The sequence below is a fragment of the Calonectris borealis genome, chromosome 1 (genome assembly GCF_964195595.1).
Source record: "Calonectris borealis chromosome 1, bCalBor7.hap1.2, whole genome shotgun sequence".
Lineage (NCBI taxonomy): Eukaryota > Metazoa > Chordata > Aves > Procellariiformes > Procellariidae > Calonectris > Calonectris borealis.
In genome coordinates, this window is record NC_134312.1 from 76,721,796 (window position 1) to 76,744,600 (window position 22,805).

At 46.5% G+C, this 22,805-nt stretch overlaps 3 protein-coding genes across 3 annotated transcripts in view; 1 reads left to right on the plus strand and 2 right to left on the minus strand.

Moving 5' to 3' along the window:
- Nucleotides 1-22,805, minus strand: part of LOC142087307 (lactosylceramide 4-alpha-galactosyltransferase-like) — a 50,915-nt gene that overhangs the window by 11,840 nt on the left and 16,270 nt on the right. Inside the window, exons 4-8 of the mRNA XM_075161428.1 lie at nt 19,170-20,776; nt 17,736-17,846; nt 17,538-17,601; nt 3,935-4,021; nt 1,803-1,898 (exon numbers count right to left, since the gene is read on the minus strand). The gene's annotated coding sequence lies outside the window, so the exon portion shown is untranslated. The remainder of the gene's footprint in view (nt 1-1,802; nt 1,899-3,934; nt 4,022-17,537; nt 17,602-17,735; nt 17,847-19,169; nt 20,777-22,805) is intronic.
- On the plus strand, nt 89-15,243 carry LOC142079522 (poly(U)-specific endoribonuclease-A-like). Its single transcript, XM_075144314.1, has 6 exons — nt 89-109; nt 11,729-11,840; nt 12,407-12,528; nt 12,614-12,726; nt 13,304-13,457; nt 13,883-15,243. Exons 1-6 carry the CDS (start codon nt 89-91, stop codon nt 14,141-14,143), a joined length of 783 nt encoding a protein of 260 aa, XP_075000415.1. The 3' UTR covers nt 14,144-15,243.
- On the minus strand, nt 14,185-16,878 carry LOC142087335 (lactosylceramide 4-alpha-galactosyltransferase-like). The gene has a single exon (XM_075161474.1). The coding sequence runs from the start codon at nt 16,844-16,846 to the stop codon at nt 15,764-15,766; it is 1,083 nt and encodes a 360-aa protein (XP_075017575.1). The 5' UTR covers nt 16,847-16,878; the 3' UTR covers nt 14,185-15,763.

Genomic DNA, 22,805 nt, shown 5'->3' on the forward strand with positions numbered 1-22,805 from the left:
CCTTCCAAGCATGGCAGCACCACAGACAGACTCATAAGATGCCAACACTCTTTGGAAAGCACCTTAAGCTTTCCCAGCCCTTTCACCGATGGAGCTCTCCAGGCCTCAGGTGAGGTCCCATCTAGTCACAGAATCACAGAAGGGTTGGGGTTGGAAGGCACCTCTGGAGATCATTTGTCCAACGCCCCACTCAAAGCAGAGTCACCTAGAGCAGGTTGCTCAGGACCGTGTCCTCTTGGCTTCTCACCTTATCCAAGGACAGAGACTCCACAACCTCTCTGGGCAACCTGTTCCAGTGTTTCACCACCATTTCTTTCATTCTAATTTCCCGTATTTCAATTTGTGCCCATTGTGTCTCATCCCGTCACTGGATTCTGCAAAGAAGAGTCTGGCTTGTCTTCTTTACCCCACCCATCTTCAATCAGGTATTTATACACTTTGACAAGACACCCCCCAAGCCTGCTCTTCTCCAAGAAAAATTACCAGAGCTCTCTCAGCCTCTCTTCGTATGGCACATGCTCCAGTCCCTTTCTCATCTCAGCGGCCCTTCGCTGGACTTGCGCCAGTATGTCCATGTCTCACTTTTACTGGGGAGCCCAGAACCGGACACAGCACTCCAGATGTGTCTCACCTGTGCTGAGCAGCAGGGAAGGATTGCTTCCCTTGACCTTGCAGGCCATGCCCTACGTAATGCAGCCCAGCAGGCTGTTGGCCTTCTTTGCCAGAAGGGCATACTGCTGGCTCCTTGTCAACTTCTTGTCCACAGGACCATCAGGTCCTTTTCTGCCAAGATGCTTTCCAGCTGGTCAGCCCATGTACTTTTCTCCTCTCCTCAAGTCTATCACTGCTTTGGCTATTCCCAGGTTTGCTAAAAGCCACACTAGGCTTTATCTCACCTAACTTTAACAGTCCGTGGTACAGACGCTTGTGTTCCCATTACGGGCAGTGATGCCTGCAGCCACTTATCTGCTTGTGTAGTCTGCATTAGGGTTAGATGAATGCATAATCCATTGACATCTCATTATCCTTTCTGGGGACACTGCTCCTACTCCTGGACCTGGTCACTGGTCCTTCTGCTGATGTGGACATGTCTGCCCCTGTTCTTCCAAAATGTGTTCAATACTCCAAAGAAAGGAAGGTGATGCTTCTCCTTCTCATACCAATGCAGAAACTGGCAGATGCTGAGACCCTCTGAGAGTGTGACAAGGACTGGTTCAATACTCACATGCCACAAAAATTTCTTCAACAGAGCAAGAAACCTGCTAATGCATATCTTCTGATAATACATGATTTGCAAAATACTGCATATAATTTTCACAACCTTGCTTGCTAAATTTAAAAGCCTAGCTAATCAATACAGTGCTGGAAATATGCAAAGAAAAAAAAAAAAACAAAACAAAAAACCCAGTCCAAACAAAAATTGTAAAATGTACAGAGACACCTTACTGCATAAGCTAAAGGCTGACACTTAAATGATAGCAAGTTTCCCTTCTACCAAGCACAAAAAGGATAAAACATAGTACAAAGGGAACAGACTTGGAAGATCTTGTAACTCCTCTGTGCAAGGACTTCACCCAATCTGATGCTCCTGGATCAGCACATGCTCATGTCTACTCTTGGTGCCCCTAAGGGGTTCTGGAGCACCCTGCTGTGAGCAAAGGGGTTCCTGCCCTACGTGACTGTAAACGTGCTTTACTGATATTTTCCTTGACAACAAAAAAAGGCAAACAACCAAAATTGGATGACAATTGGATGACTGGGTGATCATGGTACAATATGAATTGTACATGAGGCCAACTTACATGAAGCCAAACAAGCATCACCAGTTTCTGCAATCCTCTATTTTTCAAATTGCAACAGCAGATACTCAGAAGTCCCTGGAACCTGGCAAATCATTCCTAATAGGAAAAAATGTACTCTGTTGAGCAACGTTACAGAACATCATCACATCTTCAAGTAGTGATAATAAATGGCAAGAAATAAACTGTACAAATTCTTTAAGGGCATGCATTTAGCTATGTCAGAGAATGAGACATTACATTCTCAGTTTACACTGAAAGCAATTAGAATTGCTTTTACATAACTACATTAGAATTGTATAATTCTCAGATTATGACTTCTGTGGAAGTTCTCAAACCTCCAGGCCTAGACCTCAGCATAACCAGTATAAACAACTGTCTTACCCAGAGGGGATCAGATGCTGGGGAAGCATAGGAGAGTTGCAGCTCTTAGCATGGGACCCAGTTCTAGAGGCATTGAGACTGGGGCAGGGCTGGAGAATCTGGTACAGCTGAGATCGGCCAGAATACGTCATAGAATCATAGAATCATAGAATCATACAGGTTGGAAAAGACCTCTAAGATCATCGTGTCCAACCGTCAACCCAACACCACCATACCCACTACACCATGTCCCTAAGGGCCTCATCTACACGTCTTTTAAATACCTCCAGGGATGGTGACTCCACCACTTCCCTGGGCAGCCTGTTCCAAGGCCTGACCACTCTTTCAGTAAAGAAATTTCTCCTAATGTTCAATCTAAACCTCCCTTGGCGCAACTTGAGGCCATTTCCTCTTGTCCTGTCGCTAGGTACTTGGGAGAAGAGACCAACACCCACCTCGCTACAACCTCCTTTCAGGTAGTTGTAGAGCGCGATGAGGTCTCCCCTCAGCCTCCTCTTCTCCAGGCTAAACAACCCCAGTTCCCTCAGCCGCTCCTCATAAGACTTGTGCTCCAGGCCCTTCACCAGCTTCGTTGCCCTCCTCTGGACATGCTCCAGCACCTCCATGTCCTTCTTGTAGTGAGGGGCCCAAAACTGAACACAGTATTTGAGGTGCGGCCTCACCAGTGCCGAGTACAGGGGCACGAACATCATGAACATCGAAATCTAGCTTCACAGGCTAAATGAAAGTATACCGTGGTATACCTTCCTTTCTTTCTTTGTCTTATCATTGCTCGTCTTTGTGGCACAATTTTAGTGCAACTTCAACTATCTTATGCCATTAAACTATTCAAAAGCTACATTTATGGTACATCAAGTAGAAACATGGCAACATAGCTCTAATCAGCCTTGGAAGTGATTGCACCAGTCCCAGTTGTCTTTAGGAGAATGAGTCAAATACTGTTGAGTTTAGTGATGTCCCTTCAAGAAAGTGTATGGACATATGAACAGAAAAACATTGAAGGGGGGTGTGTAAATTTGCTACAAATTCAGTAACAAAAACAGAGAGGAAAAAGGCGCAGCAAAGTACTGCTGCATACCCAGGTAGCTGCTGGGGGTCTTGAACAATATCAATGATCACAAGCCGCCTGACAGGAGTATTTTTGGGACCCACCAGAAAACAGCTGAAGATCTCCATTTTCTCCAGATTTACATTACCAACAAGAGTGGAAGAGGTAAGATTTTACAATACCAACATTCAGTAGGTGACTAATCATAGAATCATAGAACCATAGAATCATAGAATGGTTTGGGCTGGAAGGGACCTTTAAGGTCATCTAGTCCAACACCCCTGCCATGGGCAGGGACATCTTCAACTAGATCAGTCTGTTAGGCACAGAATAGCAGAGCGGTGCCAAACAGGGATGAAGTCACCAGCTAATTCCCCTAGTATTTAGGGGAATTAGTATTTAGCATTTTAGCAACAACTTTAGAGCTCCTCCTTCTGACCCTAGACAGAATGGCAGACCAAGCATGTGCAAATATTTGAGGTGAGATGAGAGTAAGTAATGTAACTGTAAGACGAAGCCATAAGATACTGCAGCTACATACAGAGGACACATATCTGTCTCTTAACTTCATCTTTTGTACTTAATCACAACTTCACCCTGAGTGAACTTCACTGCAGAGTGAACCCTGCAATATCCAATTTCACTTACATGTTTTTTAGAACTAAGTTTTCTCCTGAAATAAAAGAAAGAAAAGTGAAATTACCCGCTCGTGTAGCTCTCATGCAGTGCTGGATAGACACTCCAAATTAAAAGCAAGCCACAGGAAAGAGTCGGAGGATATTAGCAATTTCTGCAAAAAATAAACAGATTGTGGGGAGAAATGATATGGCAGTTTTTATAGCTGTTGATTCCCAAATCACTGTACAGAATGTGGCCACAGATGTGATGGCATCTCACTGAAGTTACCCAGAAAAAAATACACAGCCTTTGTCTGTTATTTGCAACAGAGAGAACCAATGATGTAAGTAATGGCCACAAACAGAAAATCACATAGCCAGTCATGGCAACATCATTCACCTTCAAATCAGCTTCCGTCTCCTAAATAGAATAAGCAGTAGTCTAAGGTTAGTGGAAGATGGTCAGTAATGCTATTACAGTTAGATAGAGTAGGAAATTTGTTGAATGAATTATGATAGAGCTGTAACAGCTTCCGAAAAAACAGGCATGCGCAATTTCAGTTACGTGAGCTTGCTCAATACCTTCATCAAATGTAAAAAAAACACTAGCAGAAGCTGTTATTTTCTCAGACAGTAACACTTTGACAGGATTCGCTTGCACCCAGTGACAGTGCTATTTGACAATGGTGGCATATGAATTCATAACAGAGAAGCGGTTCTTCTAACGTTACCAGTGTTGTTAGTTACAGCCCCAATGTAAGTTGCTTGCTGAGCAAGCTCAGAGACAGTGCAGTGGTGCACCAGAACAGTGCATATGAGCACTAACCCCTGAGCCAACCCCCGCAGCAGGAAAAGACCAAGTTTAGATATACGTATTGCCACTAAGACGACTCTGAACCCCACTGATGGCTGCCAGACACTAATACTGAGTGTGGTGATGGCTCAGTATCAAAGATATCCAGCCACCAAGGAGGGGACTGTAGCCCAGAGCCCAGTGCTGTGCCACTCAGCTCTCCCTTCCCTCAGGAATTAAGACTTCTAACAGGACTAAGAAGAAATACTAGACTTGCGGTTTCTATCAGACCAACCCTGAGATGCAGGGCAAGAAAACGGCTCGTTATTTGTTCATCCTCACCTGAAATCACAAAGAATTAGCACTTCCTTAGCTTCACTCCTTGGGGTCTCTCCACACTACTCTTATGCACAAGAGAGCTGTTTTGTGGAAAACCCAGTATTAGACTCGGTGCGTTCTATTGTTTGGCTGCTTCTGAAAAACAGCAGGTAAACTTCCATTTTGAATATGTACAGATAAAATAGGGATTGATGGACTGACCAGTAAAGGCAGTCAGTACTAGTCACAAGGCTAACGTACCACCAGAGAAGAGACCGGTCTCCTTTTATGATAAAAGCAATTGCACCCTTACCTTAACGAGTACGTAGCAAGGCAGAATGTGCCGTGCTGTGTGGCACGGAGCACCTGAGTCACTGCCAGGAGCGGGTCAGCCAGGCACAGCAATGCATTTGTTAGTGCCGGCAGCACAGACAAACCTCTGCTCACAAGCGTGCAGCAGGAGTTCAAGACCAAAAGAAACAAGCTGGCACCAGCTGGCGACCTGGCTGTTAGCAGCAGCCTCGCAAAGCGACAAGGTTAAGAAAGCAAGTCAGAGCTCAGTTTCAGACTCACCCTGGAGCTTTCTGTCCCTTGCAATTTTCGTATCCTTCTGGACTTATGGGACTGGTTGGGGTTACTGGAAATGGACCAAAACCAGATTTCCAGTTCAAGTCTAATCCCTAGTTGTGAGCATTAGCTTTCACCTGGGCTTTAAAATTTCCTAGGAACCATTCCAAGCCCGTGTTTGGGTGATGGCCCAGCTGAAGTCATAGAACCCCAGCCCCAAAATGGCACAAGAGCTAACCCAGAACTCCCTGTGTCCAGCGTGGGACTAGCCTTTCACATTGTGCTGGTTTTGGCTGGGATAGAGTTAATTTTCTTCATAGTAGCTAGTATGGAGCTATGTTTTGGATTTGTGCTGAAAACAGCGTTGATAATACAGGCATGTTTTAGTTATTGCTGAGCAGTGCTTACAAAGAATCAAGGCCTTTTCTGCCTCTCACACCACCCCACCAGCGAGCAGGCTGGGGGTGCACAAGAAGTTGGGAGGGGACACGGCTGGGACAGCTGATCCCGACTGACCAAAAGGATATTCCATACCATATGACGTCATGCTCAGCATATAAAGCTGGGGGAAGAAGCAGAAAGGGGGGAACGTTCGGAGTTTGTCTTCCCAAGTAACCGTTACACATGATGGAGCCCTGCTTTCCTGGAGGTGGCTGAACACCTGCCTGCCAATGGGAAGTGGTGAATGAATTCCTTGTTTTGCTTTGCTTGCGTGCGCGGCTTTTGCTTTACCTATTAAACTGTCTTTATCTCAACCCACGAGTTTTCTCACTTTTACTATTCTGATTCTCTCCCCCATCCCAACGGGGGGGAGTGAGTGAGCGGCTGTGTGGTTCTTAGTTGCTGGCTGGGGTTAAACCACGACACATGTCAACTGTTAGGTGCCAACCCCAGTACATAGTCAGCTCTGCTGCTCACTTCCCCAGTAGACAGAGACCATGTAGTTTACACAGCTTAGCTGGTGCCTTTGTCCTCAACTTTAGAGATGCTCTCTCTAGTTTTTATTCCCGGCCTGGCTCAGCTCTGGTAATTGCAGGTTCTTTCCGCACCATCTCATGCCTATGGGGAGCGGCTGGAAACATCAGTTTCCAGCTTCAGAAACAGCCAGAAAATAGCAGACTGAATGGAGTGTTGCTGAGCTAACTCAGGAATCATGTGGGAAGGGAGGGACGGAAGGATCACATTGGAGGGTGGACGGATGAAGCAGGGAGCACAACTTGCTCCAGCACTGCTATAGGATCCTTCAGATCCCACAAAGAAGTGACCATAAAGCAACACGCCAATGGATCACTCCACTGAGCACCTTGTCCATAAAGGGACTGCTACAGAGAGTCCTCTACCCAAAAAGTCTGGGCCTGCCTGCCGTTTAGATCATACTCCGTAGTACTGGAAGGTGAAAACTGATGTGCCCATGACATAGCGGGTAGGAAAGGACTGGGGAAAAGGTCTGCAGGAAACGATCGCTCATGGCTACAAGAATCCAAACATATTCTGGTATGCACTAGCTCTTTTCTTCATCTCCTGCAAAGACATTATGAAGATGAGGATTAATGCAAGGCAGAGAGGCTGCATTTCACTCACAGCACTGATGCTGGCACAGCTACACAGATCCTATCTTTGCCTCAGAGTTAATGTTCTTCCAAGAAAAACAGCACAAATGTGATTAAAACACAAGAGGGGGGAAAAAAATCAAACATGAAACGATAAATCGATCAGCATTTCCCACAGCTGAACCCCAGGAGTTGAGATTGCCTTTAAGACATGCTGTATTTCCCTATAACACAGGTAGGGGTCAGAGACCCCCAAGAGATCAGACATCTCTGGCCAAGGGCTGCTTAGCCTCATAGCACTGGGACCATCCCCAACCACCAGAAAAACCACTAGGGAAATACCCTCTAATCACTGACCCAAGAAACTGCCTAAATTTCAGCAGGGCTACCCTGCAATAGGAAGGGGCAGGATTTCACCACGTTAACATAACGCACTGGGATGGCTCTTGCCAACACGGCTGTAGCTGCGCTACTCTACACCACCGGAGCAAAGGGCTGGGGAGGCAGGAGGAGGGAGGGACACAGGCCCACAGGAGCACAAGATGCCTCTCCCAGAGACGTGTTATTCCTATTCAGCCCAGAAATAGAGGGAACAAGGCACAGCCCACCCCAAATCCACTCCGTTCCCCCAGTACTGCCCAGAAGGGAGGAAGGCAGCCCCTGGCTGCACAGAGCCTTCCGGAAGGTTCCGCCATGGCAGCACCACCACCTCAGCTGCTGCCCCCAGCCCAGCCGCGGTGGCAGGGCACTGCCCTGGCACACGCCCGTGGTCTGTGGGGCCTGCATGGCTCTGGCAGCAGGAGGAGGGAGGGGCGGCCCAGCCCCATTTTCCACGGTTTAGAGAAAGCTGAGCAGGAGGAAGAGCTCGAGGAGGGACTGCCAAAATGCTCTCCTCCACGGGGTAAGATGGCAGCAGGGCCCCTGCTGCCATGCAGGTGCCCGCCTCAGCGCCTCTCCAGCCGAAGGCAACTCTGGAGGGCAGGTAGCACAACCTGCTCCTCCCCATCAGCACCTCAACCATCCCCCACTGCCATCCCCTGCCCCACTCCCCACAGCACATCCCCTTCCTCCTCGCCCTCCTCCTCTCCATGACAGCCCTGGCTGGCCACGGTGCTCCCATGGCCCCGCCGTGGCCAGGCAGGCTGCAGGAGCCTGCCAGCCCACAGGTGAGACCACTCTGCCTTTTTCCTGCTTCCTCTTTGGTTGAGGCTGCCGTGCTGGTGCTGACTTACCTCCCTCATCCTTCCCATCGTGCTCAGACACAGTCGTGCCATGGGGGCCACCCAAAAGACCGCACCCAGCTGTGCCAGGGGCAAGGATACAGAAATGCAAGTTTGGGCTTTTTATTCTTAGGCACTTTCTACAAACAGCACCAGTCTGTTGCTCTCATGGCTTCCTACGCCCCTGTGTCTTCTACACCTCCCTCCCCTTATAGCCCCAGTTTCCAACACAGCCGAGCTGGTGCAGGTTTGCTGACCAGAAGCAGAAGCGCTGCTTTTTTTTTTCCCCTCTTGAAAAAAGAATCACCAGTTGCACAGCCAGACGCTGCGATCTAACAGCAACCTCATGCAGAAGTTACACTTGGATTCTTTTACAGCCCAAGAAGAAATTTCCTCCCATTGTGTTTTTCTGTAGATGAAAAACCAACATAAAGATAGTGGAGGTTTTATCCTGTTGCATACTAATACCACCAATCAGTTGCACAGCTTGTTGTGAAGGAGTAGCATGGGCAGTGAGCTGCTGAACACAGGAAAGAAAGCAGCAGATCGAAGCAGCACCTAGCGGGATGGGCTTGGTGTCTAGTACATGGAGGGGACCTCGGTGATGCAGCTGTGCTGTGAACTTAATTAAGAAACTCACCTGGCTAAAATGATTAACCTAGCCAAAATGTGTTTGTTATATTCACATGCTTCTGATGGGAATCTTTTAATCAAGAAATATTCCCACTGATTATGCTCTCCAGAATTCTGTCAATTGTACAATAAAACACAAAGAGACTTCTGAGAGGGGCTTTTTTTGGTAGAAAAAAGAGTGGTTGTTAAAAGAAGAAAAAAACACATCTGGAAAGCCACCGGCTTGTTCTGCCTACATGCACCTCCGAGACACATCCATGTGCTGATGTTAGTCCTACTAGGTTGGCAATACACGCACTCCCTTTGGGAGCAGAGTTGCCCACATGTATAGCTGGTAAGTGCACTGGGATCTCTATGTAGTGAACAAACAGCAAGTACAGAGTAATGACAGAGAAAAAGAAATTCAGACGTATATCAAGGTATCGTACCATTAGTGACTGATCATTTTTCCATAACACAATCGGGGCAAGTTACCGTATAAAGATGTCAGTATTTCACTATGGTACTACTGGTATCCAGTCTAAAACAAGAGTTACAAGAAACGCATGACAAGCTGCACATTTGACCATCCTGCATCTTTGCACAGCCTGGTCTTTCCCAGACCAATCCTAGCATTTGACAGAAATACTTCTACGGAAGAACCCTTCCATATCAAGCAAATACAGAAGGTTAACAAAAGGTGTACAACCACACTCCTGACAAAGATGACAGGACCATTTCTCAGAAATGACATACAAGTACCCACCAGAGTGAATGATATAGTCATAAACCGTATGATTCTGGATGCGAGGAAAAAAGATTGGTGTAAGTTAAATTTGAGTTGTATTACTGTGGGTTACTTATTATTTTACCTATGTAACAGTAAGAAGCAAACAAACCACCCTCTAATCACTGACAGCCTACCAACTGTTTTAGGACCAGTGCTATCTTAAATATGTTACTTAGGTGTTGCAGAAGTGCAATTTAGACAAGGACCGTTCTACTTCCAAGCAGTGACTCAGCAGGACAGTATTGTTCTCAATACCTGTCACATTTCCCCACGCTGGTAAAAGAACTGCACAATTGATTTGCAGGTAACCAGTTGCTAAGTCACATGAGGAGTAAGGGCAGTATGGTACTGTAGGAAAAGGTGGCTGCAAAACTGCCTTTTGCTAAAAGAGTTGCCTATGCTTCATCATTTCCACTAATGGCACAGGCAGGACTTCCTGATGACGAAGAATCAGGCTGGAGGAACAGGCCAAGGAAGGAACATCATGAAATTCATCAAGGACAAATGCAACCAGAACAGGATGCCCAGAGAAGCTGTGAAATCTCCATCTCTGGAGGTTTTCAAGACCCAACAAGACGACATCCTGAGCAATATGGTCTGAGTTCAGTGTTGACCATACTTTGAGCAGGACTAGAGATGTCCTGAAATCCCCTCCACCCTGGATGGTTCTGTGTGTGTATGACTTGCTTGTGTGTATGAGCTGGGTGACTTGCAGCAAGGGAGAAGGGGAGATAGGTCCCAAGACATTCTTGGGGGAATAAGGGAGGAATGTGAGGAATTCCTGAGTCTCTCCTGGAGAGTGTGGAGTAGCACAGAGGTGTGGGTGAGGAGGGTTTCAGGGTTGCTACTACCAGTCCCAGGGAACTGTGAGGGACGAGTGGGTATCAGGGTTGATGAGCAGCCATTTCACTCCTTGCCAGCTCAGCGTAGTGCAAACATGACCGTGTGTTTTGGCCACAAATTGCAGCACGCTACTGAATATTCAGTATCCAATTTTGTACTCAGACAAGTGCTCAGACACTTTATTTCAACGTTGCTTCACACTCTCAGATATAATTTTCTATGGCTGATGAACTTGAAAAAGGGGTACCTACCTCAGGCCAAAATGTGTGGGGGAAAACTTCTCCCATATGGTTTCGCCATTTCTCAGAACAAGGCTCTACTTCCCCCTTGCCCATGTCAACAAACTGCTACTCATCTCTTCTCCTCTTTCTTTGAGAATGCCTTTTTTGGAACAGAAACTTGAAAATTGTCAGGAAAGCCTCCTTTCCATTTTGGATGTGCTTATTGGTAACGTTGATTCAAATGCCCTTAAATGTGGCCAACCAGAAGTCTTTGAAAACTTCAGAGCACCAGGACGTACCAGTCCAAAGCTGGTGGAGCTGCACAGAACTATCTCAGCATCTCCCTGGCACCGGGGGCAATGGCTGGGGCTGCGGTCATGAAGTCAGAGGGAGAAAACAACGGCTGAGCCTGAGGGAGCCTGCTCAGGAGTTGGATTGCTTACGCATTATCACGGAGGAGAGGAGAATTAGACCGGCTAGCTTGGGGAGTAGGGACTCAGGAGAGAAACAATCCCTCTGCTGCACTGCATGGCCTCATCGACTATATGCAGTGGGTCTCTGGGTTACAAATGAACAGAGAAAGGAGGTGCACAGATCTCCTGTTTATTTATTTGTGGTGGGAGGGAGCCTTGGCTCTACATTACTTCTCTTCATCATTTGTGATGTATACAGCATAGTAGCACAGCTGGTTACTGATCAGAACTGAGCTACCACATGGGTCATCACAATCACCTCTGAAAATGAGTCAACAGAGAAATTTCAGGCTCTTACAGTGTCAGAGATTACGTCATTTTTCTTTGTGCTGGCGGTTCTTCTGCAATGTCTTCTCTTGTTTCGTAGGAAGACCATTCCTAACAAAGAATCCTGGCAGTGTTATGGGGTTTGTTTTCATTATTATAAGGCAGGCACTGTCTCCCCAAAGGACATCTTACTTCTTTCCTTGTTTTACTCTGGTGTTTCTCCTAGGGAAAAGCAGGTGCCGCACAGCAAGGTGACAGTGCTGTCCAGGACAGCGCAGCCAGACGTCTGTTTCACAATGTAAACGAAGAACGCCTGAAGAGCATAAAAACTTTTGCAAGTGAGACCCGTTCTTTTGTTAATGGTGCAAATGACATGAAGAATCCCTGTTGGTTTTTTTGTGTTTGCCTAAAATATAACATCATATATAACTTGGATGGTGGTGAGGATCAGGCCGCGCGTCATTTGAAGGTAGCTTCCACAACGTTTGCACGGAGGTTACCTGTAGCCTCAGCCTCAGGAAGAACATCCTTTTGTGCCTTGGCCAAAATCTGAATTTCTCTGTGGTTCTTCCACTATAAAGTGAAATGGATGACACTCTTGTCACTGCCTTGATGTTATTCCATGTATTGAAAAAGACGCCAAAGTCATCTTTCCTCCTTTGCTCACAGCTTCTTGCATTTCTGTTGGGGGCTATACTTCAAGGGTGTCTATAAATGTTTGTTTCCTTCCCTGATTTTTCTTTTCCCCGGATACATTAAGCTGATTGAACAGCTGGCATAATGGGGAGCACCATTGTCCTCTGTTCCCCCGACTCCTCTCTGAGCCACACAATCCTGTGTCTAGCGAGGCATATATGGCCTGTTCATCAGGATGAGCATGCTGAAAGTTTCTCTTTTTCTGCAGCCTTTATTTCCTTATTGGACAACTACGAGACATCAACTGGGGTAGCAGAAGTAGTGACTCCAGAAGAAATAGTTGAAAACAATTGCTTTCTTGATGCTATCTTAGCAACAGAAGTCATGAAAGTGAGTAACACAGATCTTTTTCAGTCGCTGAAAACACTGAATTAAAAAGTAAACTCTGAATATATCTTGGTTTTCTATTCTTCAGCTAGCTCATGAATATCTGCTTAAAAAAAACCTAGCAAAGCCCAACCCTGCCGATTTCAAATATCAGCTCTATGACATCTGGTTCCAGCTCTATGCCAGGAAAGAAGGAGACAGGTATGTTGGATGGATATGGCCCCGATAATCTCTACACTCTTCTGACTCGGGTAAATATACGCCCAAGGGCCATCTGTTACACACGGAACTGGAAGACAGCCTCAGAATACGGCCTAAATCAGGTGTTCGTTGCTCCCACACAGATCGTGTTGAAAGGCTTACTCATCCGATACCAACAGTATTGACCCTTGGGGCACACCGTTGGGGAATTGCCTCCAGCTGCACTTTGTGTCCCTAATCACAGGCCTTCAACCGCAGACGTTCACCCACTTTTCATCCCACCACATCATCCACTTTTCTAATCTGTACTTCATCCGTTTGCCTATCAGGCTGGTACGGGAGACAGTGTCAGAAGCCTTGCTAAAATCTGGATAAGCAGCAGTGATGCATAGTGGCTAGATTTCATTGCAAGTTTTGTGCAAAGTAGGAAAGAAAGCCCAACAAATCCAGACAAATAAAAAAACCCGCTCACAAATCAACCTAAGCAAGCTTGTGCATATTCTTGCCTTTTACCTCTGCCACTTTGAACTATTTAAACACATGAAAGACCTATATATTATTCTTTGGTTTATTACAGACCTGATTCTTGCGGTTTTGAACACGTTTTTGTTGGAGAAACAAGGCGTGGTAAACAGATCTTAGGTTTGCACAACTGGGTGCAGTTTTACCTTCAGGAAAAGCACAACCAAATTGATTACAAGGGATATGTCGCTCGGAAGAACAAAACCAGGGTAAGAACAAGCAGGGTGCCTTTGCAAGTAAGACAAATGGATCCAGAAATAAAAGCTGTGGTAATGAATCAAGGCACAACGATGCAATCGTAGGCTCAACTGCTTTGAACCTAATTTGCCCAGGGCTATATACGCAGAAGAAATACTAGCATGCCCTCAAGTCCAGCTTCTTTTTTTGCAAAAACTACGTTAAAAAGTAGTGCTGGTGTTTACACCATCGCAACACTGCTGAAGCTTAATTGAGATCAATGATCGATCATGTACGTTCCAGAGGACAGGGGAAAAGCTGTGCTCTACCCATAGCACCCTGGCACAGCAAGGATGACTGAATCTTGCAATGGCCTCAAAAATTTGGAGTCGGAAATTGTATCTGTCTGGTCACAGCTGTGCTGGAGATTATTCTGTTGTTTTGTTTATGCTTTCAGCCTGACAAAGATGACCAAGTTTTGAGCATCCAGTTCAGCTGGAAGGGCTCGGTCAAGCCAATTGGAAGCACCTTTATTGGTGTCAGCCCAGAGTTTGAATTTGCCCTTTACACCGTCATTTTCCTGCTGGCTGAAGAAAGAGTCACACGTGAAACAGTGAAGATAGAGGAATATGAGCTACAGATGGTTGTTTGCCGCCATGGGCACCACATTGGAACGGCATATCCAGTACTCCTCAGCACCAGTAGTGAAGACCAGTAGTTAGAGTCACCAGGCAACATTTCTTTTTTTTTTTTTCGGGGGGTGGGGGGAGACGGGACACGGGACCGGACAGCAGAGTAAGCTGATGTGTTGTTTTATACAACTCATTTTGAGTAAAAATTGATGACTCACTCGCTTTTGGTCTGCAATGGAGTGTTCAATCAACAGTGTGCTGTGGCTCAGTGTCTGACAAACCCTGAAACATACTGCTGCTCATATTAAAGGCTGGATCAAACTTAGATCAGCCTTCCTTCATGCATGATAACACTGTACTTTTCAGCAGATAATGGAATTTAGGAAAAGGCTACGTTAAAATTGATATTTCTCTTATTTGTTAGCTACTGCATATATCTGAAAGAGCAATAACCCCACATTGGTTACACTTTGCCTTCCAGACAGGAACTTTGATTTGGCACCAGCAGAACCACAGTACGTTTTCTTCTCCGCTCCTCATTTCATAAGAGGTTATGCATTTTTACAATTGCAGTGCCCTGGACACACAGGAAACACACTCAGATGTAAGAATGGTCATCAGATCTACAGCAAGTTGCATCGGCTTTGCCCAGGTTTGCTAAAAGCCACACTAGGCTTTATCTCACCTAACTTTAACAGTCCGTGGTACAGACACTTGTGTTCCCATTACGGGCAGTGATGCCTGCAGCCACTTATCTGCTTGTGTAGTCTGCATTAGGGTTACATGAATGCATAATCCATTGACATCTCATTATCCTTTCTGGGGACACTGCTCCTACTCCTGGACCTGGTCACTGGTCCTTCTGCTGATGTGGACATGTCTGCCCCTGTTCTTCCAAAATGTGTTCAATACTCCAAAGAAAGGAAGGTGATGCTTCTCCTTCTCATACCAATGCAGAAACAGGCAGATGCTGAGACCCTCTGAGAGTGTGACAAGGACTGGTTAGATACTCGCATGCCACAAGAATTTCTCCACCTACGCAAGGATCTTTACTCACACTGGTAAAAGAACTGCTTCTGGCTATTTGTTTTCCTGAAGAGGACCAGAAAAGTCAGCCTATCGCTCTGGAATGTAAAACAGTAGGCAAGATCATTGGAAATAAAGTACCTTTGGAAAACAAGAAAAACTTTACACTGAGCCGAGCAGGGATTTAAAATGTTTTCTGTTTCTTAAAGCAATTTTCATATACTCGCAGTCTCTCCCAAAACTTCGCCAGCCGTAAGAACCTTTACCACCCAGGGAATTTGGTCCAAAGCTCCTCTAAACCCTGTCCTATAGCACTGGTTGGCATTTATGTACATACTTAGAAACGTTACAGAGAGCAAGCCAAGGGTTCCTACAGCTGTTGAAACTACACGAGAGGTGTTTCAGGCCTGATACAATTGAAGAACAGCGACAGAGGAGCAACTCATAGGCACCGATTAACCAATTCACCCTTCCCTGCAGCGTCAAGAGCTACTGATGGACAAGAAAAGACTCCAAACTCAGGTTCTGGTGTATATTTTCAAGCACGTAGGATCTGAGGCAGATATCGGAAACGGTACAAAATCACTGAGATGTCACACAGAATACCTGCTCCACAGAAGGTGAAAGGCACTCAGTTTCCTTCAGGTTGGGGGACTTCCCTGCAGCCAAGGGCCCACAGGTCACATTGCAGGCCTTGACTGCTCTTCAGAGTCCTTCTTCATCTTCGCATATGTGGCAGGGCAGAACTGAGAATACAGCTGAGCCAGCAAAGCCTGGGACGTGATCTCTAGCCTTGTCCCGTGGCTCAGTTTGTTCCATACGTGCACCGCGTAGGTGTTCTTAAGGAGCTTGTGAAGCTCCAAGGAGCTGATTGTATCAAATAACTTCTTCCAGTCATTCCAGAAAACAGGATAAAAGGCTTCTGGGGAAAGAGCACACACCCCTTTGCAGCTCATGTTGTTCTGGATGTTACTGATGGAGCACCACTTCTTGAAGACACGCGATAAGAGTCCTGGGCCTTGGTGGCCCCAGATCCAGCCATCGTAGTTGTCCACAAAGTCCTGCATGCAAAGCCCTATGAACTCATGCTTGGGTTTGAAGGACAGAAAGGCCCCGTTCAGTACATCCTGAGACTCGATACCAAGTGCATTGGTGAGGTTCTTCAAGTTCCTAAGCACAATGAAGTCTGTGTCCAGGTAGATGCCACCAAATTTCCACATGATGGTAATTCTGCAGGCGTCAGACAGGACGGGTAAGAAATAAGGTTCCTTCTGGTGCTCAGACTGCATGTACCACTTTGCCAGAGGCGTCCCTGAGAAAAGCTCCGGCAAGTCCAGGGGCTGGAATTCCACGTTGGGGAAGGAGCTCAGAAACAAGAAGGGCCAGTTGTTGGGTAATGACGCGTTACCATTTACCAAGCCTTTCATGAGTACCACGACCCTCGTCCCAGGGTGCATCCGGGCCGCTGACTCCACAGAGCACGTGAACAGGTAACTTGGGTTAGTTTGCTCCGAGGTCTCCACAAAAAACACATCCCCTGGGGAAGGAGAGGGCCCACCGGCAGTGGGATGGGGAAGGAAAGGCAAAAGCTGAGCACACCTGCTTTGTGTAGGCAAGCTGTAGAGCTGGCCCTCAGCATCCTCCCCAGTTCTCCAGTAGAACATGACAGAGGCAAAGAACGCAAATGAAGTGGTGAGGATAAACAGAGCCCTGCGCCTGTGGCTCTGCAGCACTGTGGTCAGTTTTGGCAAGCAGTTGGACATCCTGGGCAGTCTTGCTCCAATCAGAGCCTGCTCTCCCAAGACGACCGTCGTGATCTGAAGGAGAGGAAAGAAGAAATAGACACTGACAGGCAAGGCAGCAGACCACAAGCCTTGGGACAGTGCCACAGCAGAGCAGAACTCTCCTTCCTACACCTCAGGGCAGCATGCTTAACCTATGCCTTTTGGTCACTTCTGAAACAGCCTCCCGGCTTCTCCATATTGTTCAGGTCAATGCACAACTGAGGGGGAAGCAGGAAGGAGGATCGTGGCATTTCTCCTGCCTCCCTCTGCTCCATCTCCAAATCCCCATGCTCCAGAGCAGAGAGCTTCAGGAAACAGCAAAAACTTTAATCAAACAGCTGTAACCGAACAGACAGGGAACAGGACAGAGAACCCAGCTGGCACGGTCCCAGTTGTCATTCACCCCTGGTTACTGCAACTGGGTCACTTACTAAACTCTCCATGTAGCCAGAAAATGACTTGTCAGCCACACTGGCAGATTTCCAAATGCAACAGCACGGAGCCACCACTCTCCACTAGCCACTGGGGCTTGGGGGACAGAGGAGATGCAGCCGATACACAAATCATCAGCTCTGGATTCCCAGAACATTTTCTTCTCCTGCGGAGAAATGCCAGCATGTGCTGTGGCTGTTACATGCAGCAGAAAAAACCCACTCTGCTTTCTACATACCTATTTCCCCCTCCCTCCACACCACAGCCGGCTGAATCCTGTAAATCATCTTTAGCTTGGTAAACTGTAGAAGAGAAAGCAAGGACAGGCTTCAGGGGACAGAATTCTTTCTTCCTCAAAACAGACGCAGGAAATCTGGCTCTCTACCTTCCTCTGAAACTGCAAGTCCCACTCACAGAAACTGCAAATACTACTCACCTGTCCCTGCTTTCAAGACACCACAGAAGTCACTGCTCAGCTGGACAAGATTTTCAAGAGGTTAGTGTCTCTGAGAGCACCTATAACTCTGTGGTCTGGCACTTCCTTTTCCTGAAAATAAATGGTGAAAGATGGACTCTGAACACATGGAAAAAACAAGCAGATCAAGGAGGATGTGACATCATTCGTTCAGCTAATACAGTGGCTGATATAAGGTCATGCGGCTGTGCTGTGAAGAACTCATCTAATTAGAAAAGAATCAGCAAAATGCAACAAAAAAAAAAAACACAAAAGAAGAAGGAAATTGAGACCTCGTTATCACTACACTTTAAGCTTTATACTGTGGCACAAAACCGGTTGCTGTTTTGTTTTCTACTCCTTTGCTAAGAATTCCCAGTGCTCATGCTGCTTGGGTGGCTGCCACAAGAACTGAGCTGAGAGTTTCATAGAGCTGCCTCCTTCCACCCCAAGGCTTCAGCTCTGAACACTCCTTTGAACACACACTCTTTCAACCAATTAATCTATTCATCCATTTGGGAACACTCACTCTTATGCTGATACTTCATTGAATGACTTTGCCAAATTCAGGTGTCCCTCATTTTATGATAGAGTTCCCTCTTGTCCCTGTACTTGGTGGCGGCTGATCTTCCCTTACAGAAGACACGTTCACGCATTCATAAAATACCACCTTTATTCATACAGCCACTAAGTTTAGGGTTTAGTGCAGTTTCTACTCAGTTGCCTGCAACAAATGTCAGGCCTATTGCTCTGTAGCTTCCCAGACCCCTCACCTCTCCCCAAATCCTTCCAAGCATGGCAGCACCACAGACAGACTCATAAGATGCCCACACTCTTTGGAAAGCACCTTAAGCTTTCCCAGCCCTTTCACCGATGGAGCTCTCCAGGCCTCAGGTGAGGTCCCATCTAGTCACAGAATCACAGAAGGGTTGGGGTTGGAAGGCACCTCTGGAGATCATTTGTCCAACCCCCCACTCAAAGCAGAGTCACCTAGAGCAGGTTGCTCAGGACCGTGTCCTCTTGGCTTCTCACCTTATCCAAGGACAGAGACTCCACAACCTCTCTGGGCAACCTGTTCCAGTGTTTCACCACCATTTCTTTCATTCTAATTTCCCGTATTTCAATTTGTGCCCATTGTGTCTCATCCCGTCACTGGATTCTGCAAAGAAGAGTCTGGCTTGTCTTCTTTACCCCACCCATCTTCAATCAGGTATTTATACACTTTGACAAGACACCCCCCAAGCCTGCTCTTCTCCAAGAAAAATTATCAGAGCTCTCTCAGCCTCTCTTCGTATGGCACATGCTCCAGTCCCTTTCTCATCTCAGCGGCCCTTCGCTGGACTTGGGCCAGTATGTCCATGTCTCACTTTTACTGGGGAGCCCAGAACCGGACACAGCACTCCAGATGTGTCTCACCTGTGCTGAGTAGCAGGGAAGGATTGCTTCCCTTGACCTTGCAGGCCATGCCCTACGTAATGCAGCCCAGCAGGCTGTTGGCCTTCTTTGCCAGAAGGGCATACTGCTGGCTCCTTGTTAACTTCTTGTCCACAGGTGCATGGAGTTATCTCTCACCAGTTGCATCTCTCTTTGTTGAACTTCACAAGATTCCTGTTGGCTCATTTCTCCAGCTTGTTGAGGTCACTCTGAGAGGCAGCTCAACCACCTTGTGTATCAACCACTTCTCCCAGTTTTGCATCATCTGTAAACTTGTCAAGGTTGCGCTCCGTCCCGTCATCATCAGGGTCATTAATAAAGACTTTAAACAGTACTGCCCCCAGCACAGATCCCTGGAGTGTACCACCAGTTACTGGCCTCCACCTGGACTTTGTGTCACTCATCACAATCCTTCAAGTCCAGAAGTTCAGTCAGTTTTCAAATCTACCTCACTGGGTTTATGTAGTCCACATTTCATCAGTATGTCTATGAGGCTGTTATGGAGACTGTGACAAAAGGCTTACTGAAGTAAGGCAATACTGAAGTATCGCAATAAACAATATTCGATGCTCTTTCCCTGTCCTCTGAGCTGGTCATTTCATCATAGAAGGCTATCAGTTTAGCCAGACATGATTTTCCCTTTGTAAATCCATGCTGGCTACTCCTAATCACCTTCATGTCCTTAATACGTTTGCAGATGACTTCCAGGAGGATTTGCTCCATCACCTTCCCAGGGGTCAAGGTGACACTGACTGGCCTGTAGTTCCCTGGATCCTCTTCCTTGCACTTCCTGAAGATAGGCAAGATGGGAGTGACTTTTGCTTCCTCCCACTTCTCCTGATCTCTACGACCTTTCAAGCATAACAAAGAGCAGTCTCTCAATGATATTAGCCAGCTCCCGCAGCACTCATGGATGCATCCCATCAGGTCCCATCATCTGTCTGTTTATTCAGTCCTGAAATGTATTCCATGGACACGGTGATGCACAAGAGACTGTGGCATGCATCCTCTACAAGGAGGGATTACAGTGTAGAGAAACATCCCCAAGTTCCTCTTATCTGTAGCCAGATGCAGAAATTAATTTTCGTTTGCTTCAAACTGATCTCTGAACTCCCTTTCAATCTCTCATCGCCTACTGACCTTCCGCCTCTCTAGCAGGCTTCCTGTTCCTTCTGCAGTTGGAAAAAAAAATAACAACTTGGTAGCTTTAATGTGTTTTGTTAATTGTTTTTCAAACAATGTTTTCTATAGCCTATTTAACTTGCCAGACTTTATGTGCCTACCTAATTTTCCCTCTGGAAAAACTCCACTTTGTGAAGAGTACTTTCTTACTTCTCATACCTCTGCCAACATACTGCAGAGCCATGGCAGCTGCTCTTTGGCTCCATCATTATACACAAATTTAAAGGTCAAGATCTGAGCTTGAGCTGTAATGGTAGGGTGCAGCTGAAATGACTTCCTTCTGTAGTTTTCTCTTCTGGACTACGCCTATTCATCTGAGTTCCAGGCATGGTTGCAAAGAAGGTACCAGAGAGACCACAAGCCAAGTGCACACAGGGAATGGTCACAAATACTTGAGAGAGATGAACCTGAAGTACGTAAGAAAGACCAGAGTGCCAGCGTTCACAAATGGCATATCCAAACAGCGCATGTGGAGAGCTTTGTTTTTCCTCTTCTCTCCTGCTGAGGACAAACCAGCCTAGGCAGACCTCAGCTCCCAACATGTATATGATTAAGGCAGGTAACTGCACTTTCCCCCAAGAAGGGCTCTTAACCTGCTTTGCACCACAGCCTTCCTGGAATACACATTTTGGGGGGAAGGAGAAGAAACAGGAAGGAGAAGAACAAGGGAAAAAAGAGCCTCTACAGAGCATTAGCACTTACTGCGCATCCTAGATGCTCCCCCAAGACTCCTGGCTCCATAGGAGCGCTCTCAGTCAGCACAGAGAAAATCATCATCATTTAGTTTCTTCCCAGGAGACCAGGTCCAGGATTACCCTACTGATCCTTCCTTACTCCTCTTCTGTTGCACTGTCCAATTCTGCATCTCCACCCCCCGCCCCTGGCTTCTCTCCTTGATGTACTGCAGAGCCTTCACAAGCTCAAGGACAAAGGAGACAGGGCAAGAAACAGCTAGTGCCTTCTCACCACTTCCCATCATCCTTGACTGCATATCAGCAATGAAGAAAGCACAGGCAACTATTTTACAACTCAAGCGAAAACTGTTTCCCTGGCTCTTGACTCAAGGAGTCACAATAAAACTCCTCTGCACACCAGACCCCACCAGTCCTTTCACAGCTTCTCAAAATGCTCCCCTGGACTCCAGGGTCTTTAGATCAGCCTCTGAAAGGCAGGTGGGAAAATGAATGGCTGCTGCACAAGCTTTCCACTTTTAGGTCTACAAGAGCACAGACACTGTCACTACTAAGGGAGGCTGTAGCCTATCACCCAGGGAGAAAGCAACACAATTTCTCATGGAGTTTCCTATTCCATAACATCCAGACTTTTCAGAGTGAGACTAAAATGCCTTGCTTCAGATAGATTGCAAGTCATGAATGATAAGGCGATACCTGGTTGGATTAGGAATCAGTACCACACACTGTGCTTTCCTCTGTTCCCTCTGCTCAAGTCCCAAAGATAGCATGTAGTCATGGTCCGCAGAGCCTTCTTTCCACATGTGCTTCTGCTCAATTTGTCTCATGCTCACTCCACACTCCTAATTCTAGTGAGTCACTTCAGGACAGAACTTTAAAATGCTTTTCTGCATAATAACTAACAGATTGCTCAGACCTACCACCAATGCCTCACAGAACAAAATGGAACATCTTGGCAGAGACAAGTAATAGTAAAAACTGTATTTATTTTTCTTTCACAAGACAGAGGGAAAAGGCCAAAGGCTGCTTTGGTTTGATTCTCTCCTTATCAAGCGCTGGAACATTGACTCTATAGGGGAAAAAAACAAAGAAAAACAAAACAAAAATCCACTCCACTTATCCAAAAAGGCACTTTCCTAGAATAAGCAGTGGTACATCAAGCCAGATATTCATTGCAGTGGGTCCCAAACACTCCCATAATCAGTCCATGGTATTGCCACAGTAGAGTCCCCTGTTATGCCTTTATGATCACCAACCACCATTTTACTATCTCTGGTAGGGGTTCGTAGCTCACTAAGATTTCTGTTGTTTAGCCGAAAGGGCCCAATACAGAAGGAACCAGTAGAAGGACAAATCATGCCTCACTGACCACACACTAAGGCTGACAATTTTGCAGCTGCTTCTAAAGAAAGCAGTGAAAAAAACCCCACAGAATAGTGACAGTGAGAGTAGGGAGTGAAAACAACATCCATTTATACCACTTAGTGTGTTGAAGAATGCTTATACAGTCAGGAAGATCTGCTGTTTCCCCACAAAGTCTTTATTCTTAAAGATGTTCAGTGTTGGAAGAGCTGCAGACGTTCAAAATCCTGAATGCCTCCAAGATATACCGTAAAGCTGGGCAGAACAAAGGGGCAGCACTACATACATGCATGCATGTGGTGCCAGCCACTGGAGGGGTGTTTCCAGCACCTTCTTCACTCCAGAGTGGCTACTTATGCACAGACCTCACACCCTGCCCAAC